Source organism: Callionymus lyra, chromosome 4 (assembly GCF_982586985.1).
Source record: "Callionymus lyra chromosome 4, fCalLyr1.hap1.1, whole genome shotgun sequence".
Taxonomy (NCBI): Eukaryota; Metazoa; Chordata; class Actinopteri; order Syngnathiformes; family Callionymidae; genus Callionymus; species Callionymus lyra.
In genome coordinates this window covers 33279434-33306731 of record NC_141821.1, presented here as the reverse complement: position 1 = coordinate 33306731, position 27298 = coordinate 33279434, and the positions used below count along the sequence as shown (strand labels likewise).

Here is a 27298-nt window from a genome sequence, read left to right as displayed (position 1 = left end):
TCAGATGAGGGGATGTGGAATTAAATGACAGGTTGTTTTATGATTTCAGTTCAGCAGAGAGGCTCGTGGATGAAATGAAAGAAAACCAGGGTTCCCCCTTTTTTTCTTTAAAAAAACAAAAAACAACCAGTAACATTAACAAATCCAACAGAAATATCAATATGTCTCTGTGGCCCAGAATCGAATGTTTAATGGATCGGGAGTTGTAAACTCATTTTCAGGGCGAGCGCTGTTATTGATAAACTCATTAATGTGTAGACATTATTATTAATATTACACTAAAGGAACTAACACACTTAAATAAATTGATATTTTCCTTAAAAAAGTAATAATAATCATCAGATTTTTTGTAATATTATTTATTTATCACTTCATTTATATCTAATGTTATAGTTATGAATGTTAAGACAAGCGATTACTTGGTTCATATTTGATTTAAAATAATTACATTTAGTTATTTCTTTCTAAATTGTATTGCCTTGTTTTCTTTCAAAATGTGAAGTTACGATAAAAAACCTTCGCATCTATCACAGTCACTAAGACCTCAATGCACCTTCATAACATTGCAATTCAAGACACAAATATACTATTAAAATGAACCTACTGATGTGCTTATCTCCGGTAATGGGCTCAATCCTCCTCAACACACACATTTGAATACCCCCTTTGTTTCAGTTGCCATGACATGAATAGTGTTGCTAAGAGATTTTGTGTTGGAGGAAAGATTTTTGACAAGAAACTGATTCCAGGTGGCAAATAACAGAGATAATGCAGCACCGAGATGGCGAGGCACTCGCACAATTTCACCATCACCATACTTAATATTGATCAATGCAACATTTCGTGTCGAGAGCTGAGAAAATTGAATTGAAGATGAAAAACATAGTTAAAATATGAAGTGTAAAAAATGTATTGGCTCAGAAGGAAGGACTTTAAAGGCATTAATGTGATTAAAATCTAAATCACTGTCACTTCCTGATAAGCCATATTCCGCTCCTCCTGATTGTTTTCAGCGCCAGATGAGAACCTCATCGATCCAGAGAACATACTGTAGGTCAGGTTGACGGGGTCTCTCCCTCTGAGGCCATTATCTTCGTTGGCGTGTAGCCAGATGGACGGACGCAGGATTGGCTCTCTAAAAAAAACCATGGATACTCCTTTGTGTGAACAGATGGAGCGAGACGACACACAGAGAACACACGAAGGAAACATGAAACAGGCAGAGAATGCACAGGAGCAAAACAACTACTGTATATGTGGACTGAAGCGACCGTGTCACACCTTCTCTTGAGCGACGACACCACAAATCAGTTTCAGTTTCATGAGATTGTCTCGTTCAATTTGATTCAATTCAGTTTGACCTAAAGTGTCAAATCATAATAATTGCATCCGTAGACAGTTTACATAAGACTATATGAGGGGAGAGAAAAACATGTCTCAGTGAAGAAAAATGAGAGGCAGAAACCTTGAGCAGAACCAGACTCAGATTGGATCGGCTGAGAAGCTGAAGAGAGACAGGGGGATGGAGAGAGAAGGAGAGGGGGAGGAGAGACAGGGAGTTAACCTATGCATTACATTCAAAATGGCAAAAAAGTGTAGTTAAATATGAAATATCCACAGAAAGCTTGTGTGAAAACTGAAACAATTCACCCTCAGTGAAAGTCTTTGTTATCTTCAAAACATGATCATATCGCGTTTCCTCAACAAACAATCATGTTTAAATCACATTGAACAGATTAAGTGCTTTAAATTGTTAACATCCCTTTTGTGTGCCTGTGTGGGTTCGAGTCATAAGTCAGACTCTCCCTCGACTCCTGAGCTTATCTGTGGCTTTCTGAGTAATTAAAGGATTAAAATACGACTGAAGACGAGGAAGAGAGACGCCCTGAATCAGAGCCTTCTGTTCCTATAAATCATTTTATAATAGACGTGCTTGAATCCGATCAGGAAAGAATCATCGAGTAGCATAAGGTTGTACGACTGGAGTGTCAGACTGATGATAATCGTGTTCAACAGCTTTGATCAGAAACTCTTGTTGACTCATATTGACGCTCGGTCACGTCAGATTATTGCAGTTAGGAGAAAAATCATCTTGTCTTATGGACCTTCACTGCTGCCGTACTAAATGATTTGAAATGGTTTCAAATAAAAATGAGTTTTCTTGCTCGTACTTATTGTTAAAGGCTTGCTGAGCTCATTTTCCAGTGAAATTCTGCAGTTAAGGAAATGTTCTGTAGCTCCTGCTGGTTTGTTTCATTGACTCCATCTGTTTCCTGTGGAGAATTGTCTTAGCAATAGTGACGTTAAAGAATCGTCTATTATATTGTAGATCATATACAGTAGGTTCATCTCTTAGGACCTTTTCAACTTGGTTTATGAGTCATAGACATTAATTGATGGTGGACGACTGTGTTGTCAGTTTTTTTCAAACACCACAAATGAACACATTAATCATATCTTGTGTTGGGAATTGAATGTGTGAGAATGTCTCAAATAACACATACCTGGTGTACTCTGATAAGCCATAAGTAAAAACACTAACCTTTGTTTTATTCATTGAAGACGAGTTGTAATTTATCCAGACTGTGTTTTTCAGGGTTTTCAACTCTCGGATACTCAATAATTTAGGATTGAGAATAAATTTCGACCGAAACAGTTCTTGCTTCAGAGTCATGTTTGATATTCTATGAGAAGGTTCTGTATTTTATCTCTATCTCGCTGCAAGTAAAGTAGTTGTGACTTTAAACATATTTTTTTCGCAGATATCTATTAGTTAAGTCCACAGCTGAGCTTGGTTAAAACGACCCATGTTGATGTCAATGTCCTGTAAGTATAGTGTTCCGTTTCAAACATTATTTTAAAGGTCATGTTAATGCAAGTGACAAATCTTAAAACAATGTATTGATTTTACATTTACATTTTCAATGAAAAAAAGGAAAAAATAGTAATAATGGAAAGAGACTGAATAAATCACAAACCTGTGGTCATACTTTTGGATAGACCAGATCAAAAACAAAACATGCCTTTTAACATACGTCATCAACTCCCAGAAGTGACGGCTGCTCCAAAGTGATCCCATTTATTATCACGAAAGTTCAGGAAAACTTGTGCTCTTAAAATCTGTGATTGCAATGTTTCAGGTTTTGACAGTTGCATTAACATGACCAGCAGGCTTTAAGTGGTTTATGTTGTGACTTTTTTAATGAATAATAACTTATCAAACGGCGTAAACCGTAAACGAAAATACATGTTGTCGTGTTATGACTTTAATGACTGTAATGACCATTAATTACTGTCTAAGCGAGAGTCGGCTTAGAACTACTGAGTTACTAATCCAGTGCAACGTCTTCTGCCTCCAGTCATTCAGTGAGAAGCAGAAATGTGTCTGTGAATCTCTTGCGTCTAATCTCTAATGTTTAGTTTTAACTCATCATCTTAATTGTCCTTAAATCATAATACTAGTCTACATATCTTCTCCCACCAAAATCAACATGGAAATAACGCAGCAGTTTTAAGAGTATACTCCTACTACTAGTAGTACTTCTACTTCCTCTGCTACTACAACAACTACTTTAAGTAGGAGCCGTAGCAGTGGATGTAGCGACTGCAGTAGTGTAGTGGTGCTGCTGCTGTCGAGATCATAGTAGAAATGGTAGATGTTTATTGTACTAGCAGTAGAAGTCACAGTCGTAGAGGTTTCAGCAACTGAGGTGACGATAGGGTTTGACATGTAAGAACATAAGTTATGTAAATAGCTCAATTGTACTTGTATTTATGTTCTAGATTACGTTTGTTTCATGTTTCATAATTGCTGATTCTGATGTACACACACCATAGTTTCTACTGTGAAGTTAGATGTGGTCGACTGTTCAACTGACAGATTAGTTAGAAGTGTAACCATCAGTTATAACAGGGAGTATCCTGAGAGGCTTCATGTCTGTCATGTCCTCCGAGGACAGGATGTTGTGAGGCCGACACACACAGATGTGTAGCTTCAGGCAGAGACACAGATCTGTTGTAGATGTGACACCTCTGTCATCAGAGTCACCTGCTGCTATTGAGACAGATCCTCACTTACTCTTATCACCCTGTTTCCTCCTCTCTCTGCGGGTCCGGCCTATTTATGTAACTTGGCAGCTGTCAGACCACGGAGGAACCCGAAATGTGAAAAAGTATTTCTGCGATGTAGCCACACACACTGGGGTGAGCTGTGAGTGTGTAATGAGGTCACGATGCCTTCACTAACAAACAAATCCCTCTGAAGATTGCATTTGTCCCACTTTCAGCTCATTCTTACGTCTGCAGCCTCGGCTTGTGAAAACAGCCCTAATGTGATCAGAACATATCCGAGCTGACGTGTGGGGATAAAAGGGAGATATAAGAGGGAGATTGATGGAAAATCAGGACAAAATGACGCATGAGTCATGCAGACAGACAACAGAGCGCAACGTTATTGAATCCTGGTCTATCCTGTTACCTCCCCTACAGCTGCTACAGATGTAGCTGGATGTAAGGAGTGATGACGACCTTTCTAAACACATGTTCGTGTTCATGAAATCACACAATAGAAGGACGTGATGAGTGATATCTGAATACAAACAAGTTGAGAATGAAAACGAAGTCGGTAGAGTTATATCTTTTTGAAATGCAAAATGTGTTTTCTAACGCAGGGGTTTCTGCACCAGTTTATTGTAGTTATTAAACTGGTTATTGCTCGTTATTCTCACTTACCGACCTTCAGATAGCAATAATAAAATTGCATGATTCAGCAAAAAAGGATCGTTAAGTGCATGAAAAATACTTGCTGAATCAGCAGGGGCTCTGGGCTGGTTTCTCTTAAATAAGATGGTTCATAAAGATCTGCAATTACATTTCCTCAGGGGCCACATTAAAAGCTTAAAAAGTAGTAAATACTCACAAATAATAAATAAAAAAAGAAGTAAAAAAAGGCCTACCACAAAGAGCCACACATGCTCTATTTTTTAAATGAATGATACAAATGTATATAAAAGAAAATTGGTAGTTAGCTCACAGACGAATGTAACTTCAGATAAAATATAGTGTTTATTTCAAATGAAAACACTTTTCAGACAGTAACACTTAATACAAAGACAATAAGGTGCAAAGCAGATGTTTAGATTAGATTAGATGGGATTAGACTTCATTGATCCCACAGCGGGGACATGAAACAAAGACAAGAACAACATCAGCCACACACATCCCTGAAACACCGACCAGTAACACCGTAATCATTTATTAGTTCTGCAGCTCATGCATTTTACAAGCTTCTGTGTTGTGTGAGAAAATACATTTGCACGAGACAGAAAGTACAGACCAGAGGCTGAATCACCCAAGGAGCCATAAGCAAATAACATTTTACAGCATACCAATATTTCATTTGTTGATTCCTGCAAGCGAGTCCCGATTCGTTGTAAAGTCTCTCACTTTCCCAAAGGTAAAAGCTCACGGCGAGCAATTAAGGCAGTTATCAGCGAACCTTTAATGGGAAACAAACAACTGCAGCTAATTGGAAATCGGTTCACACATTTTTCGAGTCAGGTTCATTAACTAAACAATATTTTTGTTCTGGAGAATCACGTTAAAAAGAAAAAAAGAGTAGGGCTGAGAATCTGGCAATACGATAGATCACAATATTGTTATCTATACTGTAGGAACAAAGATATATTTGTAGCAATGCCCAAGTGAAACCAAAATATGTCCAAACATAAGCTTTATAAGCTCCTGGAGTCGACTGTATCATCTTGTCCTCAGCAATTGCTGGGATCTCACAGGATTTCAATGTGCATTTAGCTGCCATCTAGCTGGAGGAAGTTTAATTGCAATAAGAAAATTAACAAACATGGCGTGAATATTTTCATGTTAATTGTAAAATATTATATTATTTCATTTTACACACGCATTTTTGAACTTCAAACCATTAAAAACTATGGTAACACATAAAATACAATCTCGAAGCCAAAAATGATTAAAAAAAACCCTGTTTTTTTTACAGGATACTTTATTGTCTATGTGATAAATTATCCTGAAAAAGAATATCACGATACGTATCACCATATGGATATTTTCCAACATTCTCCTAATAAGCAGTGATGTGAGGAACGCAACTGCACCTAAAGAAAAAGGTCAGAAAAAGTGGATAGATTCCCTGTTCCGTCATTCATTCCCTGCCCTTAAGCTGGTTTTCTCTGAGTTCATGAGGGGATGTAGACATAGGAGCCAGGTGCAGGTCTGGTTTATCCTCATCTCCGTGGATGTGTCTAACCAAAGAGACCACGGCCATTTTATTATTGAATCAACAAGGGGAGGTAAAGGTCTGAGTAGCAGATGGAGATAAAAGGCTGTGTCGCCTGAGACCTACTATAGAAGAAAATCAATGATAGGGACAATTATCACTAATTCCTATTAAACACAGCTGACACTGCGATGTTAGAGGTATATATTGATGGTCGCACTATTGTCTGAGTTCTTCAATCGATATTCCTAATAAAGGTGGAGATTTATAATACAAGCGTATCCCTGCGTCACACACCTCCCCCTTATCTTACTTAACATGTGGTGGAGATGAAGGAAAGACAAATAAACTCCATCCTAGTTGATCAGTGCAGAAAGGCTATTTTATACAAACACATCATTCAATGAAATATTTTTTAATGAATTAACATGAATGTTAGCATAGCAGCATTCAGAGCCATCATATCTATCAAAGCTACTTTCTCGATTGTACAAAACAATTTTAAAATCACAATAAGGTAGGTTTATTTTGTTTAATTTGGTTGTATTATTTGAGTTGATATTAAGTCAAGTGTTCTGAGTATTTGTGAGTTTTACAATAGAAGCTGCAGTTTTTATTGAGAAAACTTTAAAAGCTTTCTAAATCCAGAGGGTACTACAGATCCCCACCAGCATTGAAGTATATCAGTGCCAAGAGAATATTAGATGATTGAATTAAACACTGCAAAAAACATTAATTAAACAATAATTTAATTTAATATTTTTATATTGAAAGATTGAATTTGTTGAACTACAATATGAATTCAATAATAAGTATATTGGGAGGTTAAATCTGGTTATATTAAAAATAGTTTAATTAAGAAATTGGAATATTTTCTAAATTAATGCATTTTTTCAATTATAATTCCAATAAGTTCAAATAATTTTATATTTATCTTTAATTGGTAGCGTTTTAAATTCAATATTGTCTGGTAGTGCTATTTTACCAAACATTTTATATTAAATGTATTTAATAGATTACGAAAGGTTTCAACATTTGAAATGTTAAATTCAACAATTCAATATTTTAATGGAACTGACATTATTTTATACACCAGAATCTGTGAGTTCCACCATCAATATTTCCTAAAAAATGTAATTTAAAATTGTAAATATTAACCTAATAGGACAAAAAATACAGATCAATATAGTAAGTAACTAAGTAAGGGTTATTTGTGAAGCGCCTTTCTAGACCAGGGTCACAAAGCGCTTTAACAATCAAAAACAATGAACAGTTAAAATATATACTTGAAAAGGCCAAGACACATACAACAAACACAGGAGTCTCAGAGAATCAAGGAAAAGCCTGCAAGAATAAAAATGTCTTAAGATGTTTCTTGAAGGAGTCAGTAGATCATCAAACACAGAGAGAGAGGAAGATCGTTCCAAAGCTTAGCTCTGGTAGGATTTCTCTCCTCTGGTCCTGAACCGTGTTCAGGAACCATCAGTAGATTCTGATCCACAGACCTCAGAGCCTGAGCTGGGGTGTAAGGCTGGATCCGATCACTGATGTAAGGAGGAGCCTGACCATGAATAGCTCTGAAAGTAAGAACCAGAATTTTCAAATGGATCCTGAAAGAAACTGGCAGCTAGTGAAGAGTTTTAAGGATCGGAGAAATGTGAGTTCTTCTACTAGAGCAGGTCAGAATTCTCGCTGCAGAGTTTTGTATTAACTGCAGGCGAGACAGATCCTTCTTGTTTAGACATGAAAATAAACTGTTAGAATAATTTGAACGAGTAGACACAAATGCATGGATTATAAGCTTCAAATCGTTGTAACATAATTTTCCTAAGTTTAGATTTTTTCAGTTGTAGGAAACAGGAAGATGTTGACCTAAGATAAGATAAAGACAGGTGGAAATAATTTTGTGCTCATAATAGTTGCAGCAGAAACTTTATGTACAGAACGTGAATTCTATGGTTCAGTGTTTCAGCCTCACCTGTGAGGGTCATCACTGTGTCTGATGTTCTGACAAAAAGGATTTCTCTGGTGACCTGACATGATGAAGCGCAGATATCTCTCGCTCCATAGATGTTACTCCATCATATAACGAAACCTCAAATGTCAAGTCTTTAGCAGCCGTCTTCATTGTTCCCTGCAAGCTGAACGTATCAACACATGCGACATTTGTGTTGTCACATCAAACGCTCCCCCGCACCGCTTATTTGAAACTCGTACGATAAAAGGTGTGTGTGCCTTTACACATCTATAATTGCATGTTTCCTGAAATGTCGTGACAGTCAATCTGTGGCTGTGAGTGAAGGTTCCTCAGCTGCCAGCTGACTGACTTCAGGGCACGTTCCTGCTGTCACGCCCGCACACCCACCTCTGAGGAGAATAGAAAGAACACAGACCTACGAGCTGTTGTAAGTGGCACAGTGGTGGGGAAACGCGAGCATTGTTAGAAATGCCACGATTTCGAGCCATCTCTCCACAACCACTCATTACCTCCTCCAAATTGCAGTTGCCATGGGAACAGAGACAATCAATTAAACCATGCACTGCTGGAGATCCAATGTTAACCACTGAAGTGGAGCTGGTTTGACTGCTTATTGGCAAATCACCTTTTATTCCAATTAAATCATATAATGCAGCTGATGCTTCTGGTCAATTCTATCGGGAGATTCATAATTGTGCAAAATGGAAATGATATGGATTTTTCATCTATAATCTTTGGGAAGTTACATCACAGTTTTAAAATAGAATTAATGGTCACTGCAATAGCAGCTTTATCATCCTAAGATATTGAATATATCTATTCTATTAATGTGACCATTGTTATTTTAGAGTAGTGGGCATAAACTTATTTGAAACTTTGACCTACTCCACCATGTGACTCTAATGGCTACCATCGGTTCGGTACTTCTTCACAGTGTTGGTGAAACTTGATGTAGGTCTACCATCATCTACGTCACTAAGATGGCAGACCTTGAGGGTGGAAAGTTTTACATTTTCTAGCTGTTTGAGTCTTTTTTGCACTCAGTGCAAAGGCACTTGTGTACTCAAAATATCAAGTGTAAGTGCAGAAGTGTGCAATTTGGGACACACCATTCCTCCAAGGGACTTGTTGTATAAGCAAAGCAGGGTGTGATTACAGCGGGCTGGAGGAGGAGTGAAGCCATTAGTTACATCATAATAGACTTCGCTCTTGTAACCTCTTGTTCGCCAAGATTTCAGACGGAGGATGAAGTAACATCGTCATGATGAGAGACTTACTGCATCTTGGAGAGGAAGACTTTAACATTTAAAACATGGGAGTGAGTCAAGAGAGTTGGGTTTTAACACTAGTTACCCTTTACTATCAAAAACTAAGGCTGGACAAATGTCCTTTCTTTTCTCTGTCGAGGAAATATTATGAATTACCCGTTTATATTTTGTGAGTAAAATACACAGCACTCCATGAACAGAGCGAAGATCTTTTTCCATATGATATGATGAGGTAGTGGCTGAACAAAGTAACACAGTAACATTGTCGATGGTCTCACAGCTGACCACAGCGGAAACTCGCCATCAGCACTTCTAATGACGTGCACACACAAACACACACATATTTTCTTGACTCCCCCTGCAGCTCTTCCTGCCCGGGGGCCAGTGTTGACTGTGGCCGATGACTCACGGGCAGCTAAGTGAGCATGTGTGAGTCAGCCGATGGCTCTGATCTCTGTTTATCACAGTGACTGAAGGCACAGGCAGAGTCATGAACCCACCTGCCGGCGTCTGTTTACCTTTTACTAGGCAAATAGACTCTTTATTTTACGTGTTGGCTCTGCACATAAACGCCGCCGTGGGCTTCTCACTGTGAACTAGGGCTGCGGACAACCACAGCTCATTCACAGCAGCCGATGGATTATTTATTATTCATTATAAATAATCACACTATATGTCAAAGCTGTACAGTATCGTACTACTTCTTGTATGGAATTCTGCAGGATTCAACAATGGCTGTTGTTTCTTTGTTCCTGTGACCATGCATGCCTCCAACATCTCCACATACCATTTATATGTCCTATCTACATTCTTCACCTGCAGACTGAAGGTGTCTTTGTTCTTGAAAATAATTTTTTTGTTTAAATATGTGTGAGACTATAGTAGAGGTGGTGAAACGTCCACTCGACTCGCTTTTGAACCACTTGGATAACCATGACCTGGATGACTGAGAGGCTTCACGGACAGTGAAACATTTTGATTCAATTGTAAGTTTGGTTTTATTTGGCTTACGATAAAATATTAGTTGAGGTATTTCTTCACTTATTTTTGGTCAGAAGAGGTGTGCTTGTTTGTGTTTGAGTGCTTGAATACCAGACAAGTTTGTTAAGATCAGACTAACTATGTCAAGTCAAGGTAAAAATCTGATTTTCCTCATTCAGAAACTCTAGTGACACTTTTATATGTAATGCATAAAAACACGTTCTTAAAACTTTAAAACATTTAAGTCTTTATTGAGGATGTTATGACCATTTATAATCATATATGTAGACTTATAAGCTTCATAAAGTAGTAAAAACGGTGGATGTAAAGCACGAGGTAAATTGGAGGTTAAGTTGGAACACTGTTTTTTTAACATATTTTTTCAATCTGATAATATCTTATTCGTAATTACATTGTAATTACAAGACAGTGTTCCCACTCTACTCTTAACATACTTTATAAACCTTGTTAAAAGTTTCCATACATGACGCCATAATGTCTTCTCATAAATGTTTCACAATGTCTTAAAAATGTGCACATGTATTATACAGGAAACCTTCATAGAAATGAAAATCTTTCTTTTGCCCCAAAATAGTCCAAACCTCAACAGCCTTTAGTATTGTTAACAGACAAAAGTTTTCTTTATTTCATCTGTTGTTGGACGAGTTGACCTCTAGATTGTAGTGTATTTAAGTAACATCAGTGAAATGTTGGGCACAAACAAGCTTGCAGTGAGATCTCTGTGGTTGTTTCCAAGTGGAGGACTGGAGGTGGGGACGGTTTTAATTTAAGTTGGAAAGTGCTGTATAAGGCGGGTTATCTGTGAGGGCAGACTGAGAAGCTTCGAATGACGTCCAGACAGTTAAGCGAAGAGAGACAGAAGCGTGCAGTCCACACACAGCTGGACTTCTGCTCGGAAAAGTAATTACCTTGACAGAAAACCGTCTCAAGAGGAGGATCTGGGCTGTTTGGCAGGACTCAAGCTGATCACAGTTGATCCGTACAGTTCTTCTGGCTCTGCTTTCAAGAGCGCTTGTATGTTCAGGTTCAGGTTTATCATCCGGGCCTCAGGTGTTTCGAACACGCATCATTAATCTCTGTCCAAAACAATAAAACTGCGTAGAAGATGAGACATTTGACATCCTGCTATATTACGTGTTTTCATACCAACAGGATTTCAACTTTAACCTTTTAAACTTTTACCTTCTCACGTTAAAATCTTTCTATTTCACGCATCCGTTCTTCTGTGAGATTCAACCTGAAAAGCTCTGCACTGATGAAGAGAAAATAGTCTCCTGCATTTCCTTCCATACATTCTGTGTCTCCGTTAATCCTCTCCGGTGCCTTCATTTCACTGTAAAGCTGATAACAGTCAATTCTTTCCCGCCATCCTCCAATTCCCGCAAACACACAGCTACTCAATTTTCTCATGGCTGCAAATTGTGTTTGCTCGGAAAGATATTACAGTCAGATAAATGTTTTGGTTGTGAGGCTCATTTGAATGAGCATTTTCAACTTGGCACGTTTTGAAGCATAATAAAGAGAATAAAGGCTATAGTACAACATAGTAGATTAATGATGTTTGAACGGAAATTCATGCACATTTCTGCCACCGTTGGGAAGTGCTGCAGCACTTATTTCACATTCCATCTCCAGAGCCGTTCAGCTACTTAAATGTTAAGAATAAAGTGGGCACACTGTCTTGTCATTACAATGTAATTACAAATAACATGATATTACATGTGTTGTGTCCCCCGCCTCTCTCCTTAAAACTGTTGTTTCTAACAAGCCTCACAACAAGATGCGTTCTTCTTGAAATGGTTTTTCAGCGACAACAAATAAATCATTCTAATAGGTTGAGGAGATTTAAGTGTCAGAGGAGTAATGTTGGGGTAACAGAAAGAAACTTCGGGGAGCAGATATTCAGGATATGGAACTGTCTGAATCTTCCTACTAGCTCAAGTATCAGAGAAGCGAAACGTAGAAGAATGACGAGATAGGAGTGAGAATTTGTTGGAGAAGCACCTTTCGGAAACAGGAGTGTGGTACACCAATATAGTCATGTTGAGATCAGGCAAACCAAACTGAAGGCTTCTTCTAGAAACTATCTTGATGGACCCTCCAGTAGCACCATTCATGTTTCTGGTGTTGGTAACTAGTTCCTCTGAGTGGGTTATGAAGGAGAGAACTGCTGAAACACGGTAAACACATGTAAAAGCAGTCCTCATAAGCAAGTAGTCTGTCCATCATGGTGTCTTCTCAGTCTTTAGAGGCACTGAGGAGGAGATCCACATCCCAACTCTGACTTTCCTGTTCCTAGAAAGACAAAGTGAACCATAGTTTCTTCAGTGTGTCCAAGGTCTGTCCTGAAACCTCATTCCACTGGGAGAACCTCCTGTGGGGAGCATTGAGGAGTCCTATCGACTATAGCTAATCACGCTATCTATAGCGGTGAGACCAGATACTTGAACGCCTATATCCACTGGCCAATCAGATCGATCGGAGAAACAGTTCCATTGTCCTGAAACGTGTCTGGAAATGCAAAAACACAAGCTAGAACCAGGCCGGGGCTGAGATAGAACCAGAACAATGGATTAGAGCTATAATAGAGGATACCTCTCACCCAACGTTGCCATCAGGGAAGCGATAGAGGAACATCTAAACACGCAACACTAGACTCTCTAGACACTAGGGATTGTGTTTCCTTCAACGATATTTCAAATCAACAATAGAGCACTTGCCAATAAAGTTCTTCTTAATTCACAATAACACTTTTCCATGCACTATTTTTTTTATATTTAATGTCGGAGTCTCAACGTTTTCTCGTGCTGTATAATGCCAATAAATATTCTTGAATCTTAGTTAGGAGCTAAGTTAGGAGCTTAGAACAGAAGATCGATAGCTTTACCATGTGACTCACCTTACTGTTTTTCAAACTTTTTCCAATGCGATTTGGGATTTGAAACCATGTTCTCCACAGTGGCCTCCCATAGGTATCAGTTTCAGAGGTGATCTGCACCCCTGAAGAGGGCACCAAACCGTGAAGGTCTTCCACAATGACTGACTGAGTGAATCTATCCATCTACAAACACTTCCTTATATGAATTCTTCATTTACCTGTGGGAGCCCTGAGGTAATGGCCTTGATGGGTTCGATGTAAAAACTTTGAATCAATGAAGTCTTAAAGTGATAGTTGAATCTTCACTAATTTTCTACTCACCCTCATTTCGACTAAGGGTTGGGATTATTTTCAGAGTAATCTGTTCCTTTTAGAGTTAAAGGTAAAAATGCAAGTCTATTTTAATGTAGCGACTGAGCGACCAGGGACAAACTTCTTCCAAAAAGATGCTTAAAAACATCCATACACCTCCAAACTGTTCGTCTGGGATGTCCATCTTGTTTTGAAGTCTGGGTGAAAAGAATTGGCCTGACTTAGACCCAACTAACCTCAGTAATTTAAGGCCTATTTCTAAGCTCCATTTCTTGTCCAAGATCTTGGAGAAGGTGGTGTCTGAGCAGCTTTCTTTGTTCCTGGATCAGAGCGACATCCATGAGAAGATTCAGTCTGGCTTCCGTAAACATCACTCTACGGAGACAGCCTTACTGAAAGTGTCCAGTGACATCATGATGAGACTCTGGTAAATTCACTGTTCTGGTTCTCTTGGATCTGTCCTCAGCCTTTGACAGAGTTGATCACCAGATCCTGCTGAGAAGACTGAGGGACGAAGTGGGACTGTCTCAGTGGTTCTCCTCATACCTTTCTGGCCGCAGTTTTAGTGTATCTGCCAATCAAATGGGGTATGATTACAATAGGTATATATATACTATATATATATATATTTTAAGCTTGTTAGTGGCAGATGTTTAAAGAATCACAAGCCGTATAAACCGGAAGTATCATCATGAGCGTGGGTAGAAAATGAGTGAAGTTGGAATTTTATAAAAAAAAAGATAAACTTTCACATTAAGTACTTGAAGTCTTTCGATATATTCTGTGGAATCAACACCAGTTGCTGTAATGATGTTCTGTCAATCATCAACAACATCAAACTCTTTACAATCATCACACGTTTCATAAACAGGAAGAAAGACCCAGTATTACAGTACAGCACGTTAGCTTATTTACACGCCGTCCTGGCCGGCATGTATGTTTGTATAGGATGAGTGGATAGGGGCAAGGCTGTCCAAGAACTGCTCGGGGAGGTGATGCTAGGCCAAAAGTGAGGCTAACCTTCGGAGACAGCTCCCTATCGGGTCAAAAACGGAGCCTCTGTGTTGGTGGCAATGTCACAGTAAATATGTCACAGACACAGAGGAACAGCAGGGAGCCTACAGAGTCGTCTTCCTACATCCACTCATGGACCCTGCGGGAGGGAAGTCAAACCCTTCTCTCATCTGCTGCCTCTCGCCACAGCCAAGAGCTGGGCCACATGGCAGAAGGGAGGATTTGGGGTGTGACAGTAGCTGCTGGACCACTGTGGTATCCTGACATTTGTGCTTGGGATGGAACTGAAAAGGGCAGCCAAACACTTCCACGTGTGTTTGCTTCATCATTTTCTTCAAAAATGATCTGAAGGAAACGTTCTTAAGTCATATTTTGAACATGGCTTATTGATTTTATTGAACCATAAAAAAAGGAATGATGTAACCGCCCGGGGGCGGCGTGATTAGATAATGGCCTGTTGAGAAAATAAAGGCTTATCTTCCATTTGTCCTGCAGATTTGAAGAGCATCTTAACAGAGCAGCATGTGTTCTGTCTTGAAGGAGCCTCACCTCCCCTTCTGGACACCAATTAGAAGTGGAAAGAAAGCAGGGCACCCTCACCACCCGCCTCAGTGGTAGCTGCTTTGTGTTTGTCTTCTCTCATCAGGACCACAGTGCAGATCCACCACAGCTGCTCGGACGACGGACAAGAGCTTTCAGAAACACACAAAAGTCTGATATAATGTCGACACTTACCTGCTCTCACGATGCACTTCTTTGACTACTGCTTCTGTTTTGTTCTGGAAGCCTCGTCTCTCCACCCACACTCTGTTCTGCTTTATACTGACGGGGAGCTCTTGAGCAACTCAAGTATTATAGTAAAAATCTATCGCAGTGGTGAGGTACATGTGATATACTAGATACTGTCATGTTAGTCGCCATCAGAACCATCCAATTATACAGCAGCGTTTGACTCCACAGCAGCGAAAATAATAAAGGTTTTGTGCTGCATGTGCTATTTTGATTTTTGTTGTTATTCTACACACCCATAGTGAACATCTGCTCACGGTGGTTAAAAAAGAAGGTGCCAGCTGCTGATGCAGGACAAGTCGAGCGGAAGAAATCTGACATTTGACATTAAAACTATTTAAAAATCAAAAGGAAAATTACAATTTCTTATGTGTATGTGGCAATGAAGGGTTGAATTGTCGTTGTGTGACGTCATCAAAACAAGCAACTCCAGTGTGCGTCTTATGCGACTCCTTCTTGGACACAAACACCACACAAGGAGACTATCATCTTTTGCATGCAGTATAGTTTTAGATAGATATTTTACATTTTTAAGCATCAAAACTGTCTTTGCAACTTTAAATCTACAATTTATTTTAACATAGAACATCTAGAACGTCCCACATATTCAAACAAATAATGCCCTTGAATTAACAAAAAAAACAACATCATTTTACATAAAATTTATTTATGACCCTGACCCCATAACGTTGCATGTTTGTTCTGACAAACACACTACTTCTTGAAGCTACGTCACAGACAGCAGATGACAAGCGCTTGTTGGAGCCATGGTCTCAAGCAGGCAAGTACCCCACACAGTTTAGTCTTGGTTGATGCTAAGCTCACCCCAGAACACCTGGCATGGTAGACAGGGAAACTGTTAGAATCAGGTCTGTTTAAAAAAAAACCCATCAAGTGTTGGATATTAGCCATTTAGTAACATAGTAACAACAGCAATATACTTTATATCATTGTCCTCAAAGTGAAGACATTTTATGAGGAGAAAACATGATAGTTCAGAAATAATTCAATCCTGAAATAAGTCCTACGTGTGTATCTTCTCCGTTATGTGGTTGTAAATCAATGTGCTAGTAAATAACTAATGAAAGGTGGCTTGTCCTCGACGATTAAAAGAAAGTAAATGGCATCAATCTTAAAATAACAAGATGTCCAAGCCACCTCCGCAGTCCTGTTCTTTTGGTAAATAAGTCATGACGGAAGGTGGGAGTGGGAGTCGTAAACTAATCAATACGCTCTGCCTTCCAGCTGAGCCTGATGTATTACGATGTTTCTCCCCACCCATGTATTTACATCCGAGCATTCCGCACTTGACTGAGAACCATGGTCTCAGATTAGGGTCTTATACGCCTGAGTACTAACAGTGAGAGTTGGACAGTCATCAAAAGACAAAAGATCCCAGCTAACCATCTTCTGACCGTCAACAGGAAGTTACTTTTATTTGATTGTATCTCCTCAAACGTAAAAAGAATCAGAAAGTTTATACAAGAAAAGGAAGACAGGGATTAATATGATTTCTATAAATAGGTACGACTGCAGCTACACCACAAACGCTTGTTACCTGAGCACCAATTTTGTTTAGAAAAGCACAGAAATCTGCAGTTGTTTACAGAAACAGGGGCTGGTAATGAGAGCAGCGTGTGACACCCAGAGCCATAGTTCTCTTGCATCAGTGAATATAAGACAGAATAAACATCCGAGGTCTGTAATGGATGAACATCCACACAGATTATTCCGCACAACCCCAGCTGCTCGCAGAAAAATCCCACCCTGGCATGTGTGGAGTTGGACTCGCTGTGGGGGCCAGAAAATTGGAGAGGGAGGTAATCTACACCAACGACCGCTTCTAAACCTCTCCTCAAACGTCTTCCCGTCGTTCTCGCTGAGGAGACTCTAATTCTCGATTTGTCACGCTGCAGCGACGGGCTGATGCCTCTGAGCCCGGCCTGCTTGAGATAAAGCGGAGCTGACAAGTGGGCTCATCTGCGTCACACGGTCCCTTGAAAGAGTCCAACGGTTGAGATGAAAATGCTGGTCCACAAAGGCAAGCGTTCATCCAGAGGTCGAGCGCTCGACAATCACCTATTGGCCGAGGGGAAAACGGAGGGAAATGAAGCTGAAACATGTGAAGGGGTCAACACACACGTGGCTGATGATAGTCAGGGAAGTTTGAGCGTTTTATTTCATGCACTTGCTGCCACTTCTCAACTTAATCCTGGCTTCACGCTCCCAGGTGTCGCAGAAAAAAAAGCAGTCTTCCTCCAGGGATGAAGACAAATCTGCCTCTTTGCTCTCTTTCTTTCTCGCCTCCCACCACCCAGGCTTTTTCTTTCCTCGCCCCTCCCCCCTCCAGCGAGGAGTGCCCTGGTAAATTATTGAGGCATATTCCCCTTTTCTGCTGCAGTTTTCAACCTTTAAACTCAAATTCACGTCCCCAATTTTATTTTATTTGATGTCTACGACCTCAAATGATCTGAGTGGTGATTTCCCCCTCCGATCACGTGTTATAAAAACTCTTATGAGCTCACGTTAAATTATTACATTTAAAATATTAAACGAGCAGAAATACGTCATGGCACGCAAAGATGTCGCTCAAAATGTCCCGCTACCTTCAGGCTCGACCAGAAAGAGGTGACATGTTGTAGGGGCTCAGAAACACATCGATCCATTGACAAAATCCACGAGAATACGATCAAATAAATCGGGGGGCGTCTTTCACGCTCAAGTGAAATCTAGGCTGGTGTTTGTTGCCCTCTACTGGCTAATAGTGGGAATGCTTCTTGGAAAAGCACGAGATTTCTTTTCTTCTCTTCATAGATTTCATGAACTCGCATGTCTCAATTATTCGTCGTTAAAATAATTTTGAGAAAAATGTCACTGAATAATAAAGTAAAAAGAAAATAAAGTTTGAATAAGAAGGAATACTCTGATCAGGGAAAAGGAAAGGCTATTAATATCCTTATAAATCTTTGTCAAAACAAGAATATCTCACAGACACATCCTGTGCAGGCAACTTCACACACACACCTTTGGGAAATTAGAAACAAAGAAACAACAAAAGCTCAGGAGAACGTCAACAACACAAGTTTCCTCAGCTGCACAACTGCTCCTCCTCTCTTTGAGATTTCTTCATCAGTTTTTAAGTCTATAATATCTTGTTTTTTAATAATTGGTGAAAGCTCCCAGCTCCCGTCCTTGGACCGAGGGCAGACCACACAGAAGAGGCGCCTCAATTAAAAGGAAGCAGAAGCCTGTTTTATATTTAACAAAGTTCTGCACATTTGCAATTCTTAAACATTTTGTGGCTTCTCTGAGGTACTGGATATTTTTTTAGCATAAGGGAAATATAATATTGAATCTCTGTTACAACATTATTAAGGTTTTAAGAGCGATCAGGATCGCTGAACGTTCAACGGTTGAACTTGAATAATATAGTGCAGTTGGGCTGCTCAGAAGTTGAATTCAGTAACAGACAAATAAAGAGTGTTGGATCAGGTCTGAGTTGGATTTCGGGAGAAATATAAAAATAAAAACAAGTATATAAAGGTTAAAAGAGAAAAAGCTAAGGATGAAAAACCTTCGAAAATATGGGTGACATCTCCCCCAGGTTCTGGAGGAGAATTGTGTTTAACGGTGTGGAAGTGAAATGAGGCTAGACTTCCCGGTAAAGACGTGACTGTGATGTGGAACAGCGCTTAACGGAAAAAGGTGTGTAATATGGAGTGTTGCCAGAATCAGCGGAAAGGAAGGCTCCGGCTGTGAGTGAATGGGAAGGATTTGTGAGAATGATCAAAACAAGGAAGACTGAGAAATTGGAAGGAAAAAGCAAGTGGTTTAAAAAAGATGAGAATGCATTGTACAGTGATGTGCTGATATTTGGTGCTGACATACTAGACGTTTTGAAGGTGTTTGAGAGTGATAATGAGGTTTGAGAGTGATAATGAGGAGAAAAGGGTGGGGAGATTTCCCTGAGACAAATAAGAAAAGCCATGTCTGAGCTTTACATTAAACAAGCAGTCAGACTTGAAGCTAGCGCCAGAGAGTCTGAGACTAACAAAAGGATGACAGATGAAGACATACACCCTGCAACTTTTGATTTTTTATACCAAAATGATTGCTGAGACTCCTCCTCCTATAAGAGAGGGAGGGTCTTCTTGGCTCATTCAATTGGTTAAGCTGCCGAAAGGAAGTTACATCTGCTTTGGCCTGTTCAGCCACTGAATTAAATACAGTTTTTCAAGAGCTAGAGCTAACAGATGGAATAATGCAACACCCTTTGAGCTTTTCAGAGATGACTTGTGGGAAGCAATTAGAGAAGTTTTCCCTCAAAAAGTGAACCCTGAAGCCTTGTATAAAGCTACACTGGCCTATGATGGTTCTATGAGTCTTGAAGACTATTTGAACAAAATGGGGTATGAAGAAGAAATATGGGCGCGATCCTTAAAAAATAATAAAAATACATATTGATATTTTCTTTAGACAGATTTGCTTCAATGGGCTCCTGGTTTCTGTGAAGCAAGCCCTCCTGTCTGTGGTAAATCTGTACACTATCCCTATGATTGGATTAATGCTCTCGCACCATTATCTAGTAACTACTTGGAGAGTAAATCCCAGGGTGATGAAGAGTTAAAAAACTTACGAATCAAAGTACTGAAGATGCAATTGAGAGAATTACAAGAGAAAGACAAACATGAAGCTAAGGTCCTCCCAGTCACCCTCCAACGTCTGTGGCTCCACCTCAGCAACAACCCTTCCCTGATCACATGATGTACCAAAGACCGCCTAGACGGAATTTCCAGTCCAGGGGTCTCCGAAGTATGTCTCTCTCACAGTTGCTGTAATCCTTGCAGCGTGTTGGCTGTGAGCAGCCCTGATAAGAGAAGCAGCAGAAAAAGTTAAATGACGCCTGCTATCAGAAATACATGAACAGCTCCTTCTATACAGTTTTGTGGGAGGGAGAGCTGAAAGTAACATTTCACTCCCAACTTCACCACCTCCACATGTTAACTTTAAGATCAATGAAGTCAAATTGCCTTCAGGAAAGGTTTCTGATCATTTGTGTGTTAGAATGTTTGACATAATAACCAACCTTCCCTCCAGAAAAACTCTCTCTAAGGTCAGGTCTCACATCTGGTGGTGGTGTGGAACACCAAAGCTTTACGATCATCTCCCACATGACTGGGCAGGCACCTGCACCTTAGGGAGTATGCTGTCTCCAGTTAGCATAGCCAAAGTGAACCGAGAATTCTGGACAGGCACCCAAAGTGACAAGTTAAATTATATATCCTCATTTTATGTTCTCAATTGTAAACCTTGACAATATAACCTTTTACTCAGTATCAAAAAACATTCTTGTTTTTTATCTTTTAAAAACTTGTTACTCCCAAAACCAAAGGTTCAAGAGTTGAAGCCAATAGCATCTGTGCCTCAACTTTGTACAAACCTTTGGGTGCGCCTATGATAAAATGAACAGAGATCTTTGTGCATCGATTTTTCCTGAGCTGTAAAAAGATATATATGTTTTAAGGAGAAAGCTGTCAGGCTATGACTTCTTCCGTGTTGAGATCAGAAACTTGTTCGGCTATAAAAATGTCAAAATGCAGAAATCATCAGTAACCCAGGTGAAGGGTAACAAGCGCGAAGAAAGACTGAAGATTCAGTGTTTAGGGCCGGCCCCAAAAAAATATACCAAGAATGAAAGTAACATGTGTTGTTCATAATGGAGTCAGATTTTGCAAACATACCATATCCTAAGTTCGCAATTGTATATTCAAGCTACTTCACGTGTAGGAGGAGGGCCCGGGGTCTTTAAAAGAAGGGACATGCTCAGAGGTTTGCATCCTTCCTCTAGATGAAACATGGTGTACACCAGGATTTCGGACAGACTGGACCGAGCGCTCAAACTTCTGGTTGTTCTGAATAATCTGCATTTTTTGTTAACTGTTGTATTTGAGGACTTGTATGGCCTACCTTTGTAATCGGACAGGAAGGAGGATTGAGTTCTCTTTACTTGTTAACTTCACCACTGTATTGGCTGAAGGAGTCCATGAACGATTGAGTGCCACTTCCCTAATGACTTAGTAAAACAGGCTTGTTCTGGATCAAATGTTAGCTGAAAAGGGAGGGGCTTGTGCTACATTAAAAGATCAATAACTTAATTCCCAACAACACAGCTCCTGGTGGTAAAATTACAAGCGCAATACACGGACTCAAAGCCATGTGTATTAAAGTTAAAGCCATGTCAGGTGTGGATGACAACTTTCTCACTAGCTGGATGGAAAGATGGTTCGTAAGCTGGAAAGGTGTGGTCATCCAGATCACAACTATTCTGCTGGTGGTCCTGATGGTCATAGGGTTCCTGGACTGTTGCTGTATTCCGCTGGTCCGAGCAATTGACGCATCAATAAATAAAAAACTCTGAGCTCCACCCCCTCATGAACTCATGCTGGCCCAACAACCATAGCCTGTGGTAACAGCCCAACCTACATCTCGGTCCCTACCATCAGCCGCACCACCACCCGAAGAAGAAGACTACCTACAGCTATGCCCTGCCGGAAGAACATATCTACAACTAAAGGGATTGGGAAAATCTCATTAAAATTAAGGTTGGGATGCAAGAAGTTTTTGGGGAATTGTTTATTCTTTTATTCTTTATTATTCTGCTCTTTTTTGCTGCATAGTCATTGTTGCTCTGACACTCTATATGTTAATCACAGCATCATGGAGAGAAAGACATGTTTATTTTATACACATACATGCTGACAATAGAAAGATTCCTATACTCACTGATGATGCAACATACGACACACTTTGTATTCGGGTGTTATTATTTTTTAAAGTTCCATCGAGTGCATTCTCCTGGTCCTCTGCCAAACCATCCGATGAGATGTTGGGGGGGCATCTCGGGACATAAGGCCTGTTTATTAATTTAAGGATGGTGCCGGGAGTTATGTGCTTCGGAACATTGCTTGATAAACTTGCTTGCTTGGCTGATATTTACACAAGTAGAGTTTCAGTTAGTTTTATTGTACTCAATTTGTTTTGAGATCAGAGTGGGAATTATAATATCTTATTTTTTCAGTTACTCTACCAATGATAATCTGGCACAGCTGAAGGTTCACAGGAGGGACAAGCTGGTCAACACATCCCACAAGGAAACTCTCAGGATGTTGACCTCAGAAGAGTAGATGAAGGACAGAGCACTATTTATGCTATTATCGCTGATTCCAGACTCAAGTCTCATTTTTACTTCGTCCACAAGAAATTCCTTTATTCAGAGAAAGAACCTGTTAGTCTGGAAGTCTTAAATTCGTGCTTTCTTTAAACTTAAGACGAGCCAGCCGTTCAATTCTCAATATTAGTGAAGCGTGTATACATAGGTGTATAAAGCAGTGCTGGGTTTTGATTTGGTGTACCAATATCTTATTTTGTTGTAAAGGAGACGTAAAACATTTGAATAGCTTATCTTTTTTTAATATCTGACAATCATTAGAAGCGTAAACCAGCATCATAAATTAACAATAAAAGTAACAGAAGTGTAACATCTTGTCAATCAAAACAATTGCAATCATTTAAAAAGGCAAGTGGATTTGAAAGGTGTGATTACAGACTTTCATAAAAAGGCACCTTAATTGAATCAACCTTCATCTTAAATCATATTTTAAATCTCTTACTTCAAATGATGAATTTACTCTTCTCAACAGTCACATTGTTATTCAATTTAAAATCATTAAAATATGCAGAAGTTATAAATTACATTCAAGATATTGATCATTCCCCAACATTCAACTCAAGTCTATGCATGTGCAATCAAGCAGAAATAAATCAATGGCTTCTGTATTCCAGTTAAATGTTAAAGACTCCCCACAGCGACACCACTCAGCCCCATTTCGCAGTAATTGTGCGACAAACGTGAAGGATTTCTAGCAGCTTATTCTCATTACATCTTCCCTTAACTGTTAAGTAAGTGATAAATCCTCGTGGTCTCCGGTCTGAGGTGCGTCCAAGGGCTCCGGGTGCTGAGCCTCAGGTGGGCTGGTGTCCGGCTCTGTGGTGACCTCCAAACTTTCAATTTCACTGACGGCTTCAGGCGGGAGGGTCGGCAGGGAGACCAAGGCTTGCTGAGAATCCTGGACTTCCACGTCTTCCATCTCAGAAGACTGTTGGTTGATGGAAGAATCATCTGGAATTCAGAAATGAACACACAAAACAACACAAATTAATAAACAATAAATAATTACTAAAAAAGCCAACTTCAAACACAGTGTTCATTCACCAGGAAAGGATATTAAAACACTGACCAGATCAGTCTTTCCATCGTCGTCCAGGTTAGTATATTAATATTTGTGAAGGCACCAGTGTTATGAGGGAGTACTAACAGTACAAAATATATTTTTTCTGTTTTGGGTGGAAACACTGCACTCTAGTGGTCTAACGCAATCATTGCAACAATGGAATCCCACATGAATATTGTGTTTTGGTGGAACCCTTTTTAAACATAGAATCCAATGCTGTTCACATCAAACAAATAAAAATAACAAAAAATAAATAATAATTGTAGTTTAGTGCCAATGCTTAAGTGGAGTCATCTTGCAGCTCTCTATGTCAGGCCTGACAGTAACAAGAACCTTCAAAAATACTATTTAAATTCTCGTGATTTGGTCAAATATAATCTGGGATGTTTATTTAGGAACATATTTATAATCCCAGATGCAGAAGGTAATATTTCAATTTTGAGATTTAGCATTAATAAGAGCTGCCTAAGACTTTAGTGTAAACATTTGTTATTTTAAGAACTTTTCAGTCGACTTACCCAAACTTATCTGTGCACAGGATTCGTCCCCATAGTTTACGATTAAGGAGCTCTGGTCCACTTGGTTGTCGTGACTGGTGTCTGAAGAGTGAGGAGCTGATGACTCGGAGAGGCTGGACAAATCTGCAGCGAGAAAAAGGGTTAAATCACCTGAAGCAGAAACATGAACGACATCATCAACTGACCCGAGATCAAAGGCGGAGAAGGCGATGAGGTGGCTTCACAAGTCTCTGCGACCTGACCAGATGATGTCTCGTCCCCACTCGACATGTTGCCTCCACTCCCCGAGGACCGCTGAGGACGAGGTGCTTGTGAGAATAAAGTCAAATAACAGTCTGGTCTGAAGTTCTCACCTCGAGCTCAGAAGAGTCACTGGTGATTTCCTGACTTCCATCAGCGACTGTCGACTGAAGAACAGCTTCACTGGGGGGGCGGCTCTCAAGAGGGCGACTGGGGATCCTATGCAGGTAGCCGAAGCCAATGCCACAACCTAAGCTGGAATTCAAGCAGATATTTATCACTTGGATGATTGTTTGCACGAGAGTGACAGTTGCTTTGAGGGATTATTGTATTAAAATGCTTGTGAATATTGAGAGCAAAATGTGTGGATGACATTATTGTAGCATCATAAATAAACTAAATGGCAAATGCTTATACTTACTATCATATATTACTAATTTTCTTTTTTGTGGTAAGTATTAGAGGAGAAATCTTACCTCCCTTCTCCACCCCAGGCACCATTTGGGGTCACCATCACCTCTCTGCACTGATCAGACGGAGTGTTGTACACAAGCAGTTTGAGCGGTTTCCCCTCAGAGGCTTCCACCAATGAAAAGAAGTCTTCAGACTGTGAAAAGTAAAAACACTTCATGTTGATCAAAATGTAACTTATATAAGTAGCACACTTTATCATTCTTGATGTGAATCATTGGACAAAACACTGTTGTTGATTTAACATTTAACGATGGGCTTTGAAGTATTATCAATAAGAAACTAAAATGAGGAAACGTACGTCTTGCAACACCTGATCAGCTCCGACAATAAAGTCTTCATAAGCAACAAGTCCAGCCATCGCAGCAGGAGAACCTGCCTCCACGTCCTGTTACAGAAAACATAATTAATACATTTTTGTTGATTTTCTCAAGAAAATATATTAGAAATGATCTACAAAGATGGAGTTTTCTTACTAAAACATGCCACACGTTCTCAGTGGCTCCTTCGAAGCTGCAGAAACGGACGCTGGCGCCGAGCAGCCCTTGTCCGCCCCACATGTTACTGGGAGTGACTTCCAGCTCCCGCACACGCTGCGTCTTTGAGTTGTACACTTCAAGTTTAACAGCCTTCTCCACGTTGGCTTTAAGGAGATCTTTGAGCAAGTCATTTTCCTTATTCTGAGAAAAAAGAGGAACATACCCAGCATCACATCACTGACTGGCAACATGAGATTCACCACCAAATAACAGAGGCAATCAAAAGTAAAAGAAACAGTGTAGAGGAATTATCATTGTTATCAGGGAACAAATATAAACTAGTTATAAATTACTTACTTTCTTAGTTACTGTTAATAATCAGTTAATAGGGTGTTATCACATGCTGGGGATGAAGACTGTATATTCATGCCAAACAAGATGATTATAAGTTTTAATAATTAAAATGTACCTATAATTAACAGGATTAAATAGAAATAGCCTTTTAATTATACATTAAATACACAATAAACATTGGGGGGTAGGTTAAGGTGGAGGAGACCGCCTTGCTGTGGCAACCCCTGCTGGCAAAAACATATACATATATATATAAAGTATATTGTATCATTACAGTAACCTTGGTAATACATGCACACGATAAATGTATATAATAAGACAATCATTTTAAAATATTGTTGTACTTACAAGTCTAGTGTTTCCAATAGACAGGATGAAGTCGAAAAAGGGCTCCAGACCAGCATTAAACGCAGGGGACTCCTGTTGTATCTGGTAAAATAAAATAAAGTTCACTTGTGGAAATAATTTGATAAAAACAACTTAAAAATCTCATAAAGTTCCTTCAACTACTAGACAGCTCTCTACTGCACTCTGGTGTCAGGTTCACACATTACACACAGTTTCTTCGCCTTGCCAAGTATTTAGTCAGAACTCTCCCCCGAGTTTATTATAACTTGAGATAAAAGTTAAAACTTTATTTTCTTCAGTTTCAGGACGAGGATGATCTGCAGTGACAGCAGTGACGTCGGTGCGGGAAAAGTGCCACCTCATCAGAACCGTCCAGGTGACAGGGACTGACCGAGTCTCTGATCCAAACATTGAAACCAGAGAAACACTCTTTCGTTGAATGACGTGAAATCTAGTCCAGCAGATAAACTTCTCAGACTCAGCGAGTGAATACTTTTCCAAACGTGTTCGACTCGTCGCCAGAGACCTACCCCGTGAACATGGTAGCCGCTCGAGGCGTCGCTGTCGGACAGAAAGGAGCCTTGAACCAGACCCATGTTGTCCAGCGGTGTCCCTGACCTCACGCTCGACCCTCGTGTCTGACCTTTGAGGACATCAACCCTTCAACTCTGGCCCCGCAGTGCTGGCTCACGCTAGGTTAGCCTAGCCGCAGCAGTTTGACAGGTCACGTCAGGCAGCGCTGATAAATAAAGATCCCAGATCACTCGATCGAGCTCCGTGTCCAGTGTTCGACTTGTTTGGTCTGGATGTCAAGAACATGATTATAATGGTCATTGTAACTAGTTTTAAATATTGAATACAATGTCTATAAACACTTAACAAACATAAACATGTAATGATAATAAGGTTTATGATAGTAACATAAACAAATGCTCATTGGAACAACAATAATAATAATAAACGTACAAATGAACTTAACTAGTTCATATTAATATCAATTTTCTGTTGTGGCTTCCTGGACTATTTATATCATAGTTGGTTTGTATATACAGTATGTATTATAATCATTATTAATATATTATTATTGACAGGTTAGGTTAGGT

General features: G+C 39.6%; 1 protein-coding gene across 1 annotated transcript; it reads right to left on the bottom strand.

Moving 5' to 3' along the window:
* Nucleotides 1–22942: 22942 nt before the first annotated feature.
* LOC148082679 (Golgi reassembly-stacking protein 1-like) lies at nt 22943–26917 on the bottom strand. The gene is made up of 9 exons (XM_087789932.1): nt 26726–26917; nt 26196–26276; nt 25491–25694; nt 25316–25402; nt 25020–25150; nt 24657–24798; nt 24489–24597; nt 24304–24426; nt 22943–23673 (listed from the first exon to the last, which is right to left on the bottom strand). Exons 1-9 carry the CDS (start codon nt 26789–26791, stop codon nt 23450–23452), a joined length of 1167 nt encoding a protein of 388 aa, XP_087646058.1. The 5' UTR covers nt 26792–26917; the 3' UTR covers nt 22943–23449.
* Between the last annotated feature and the right edge of the window lie 381 nt (nt 26918–27298).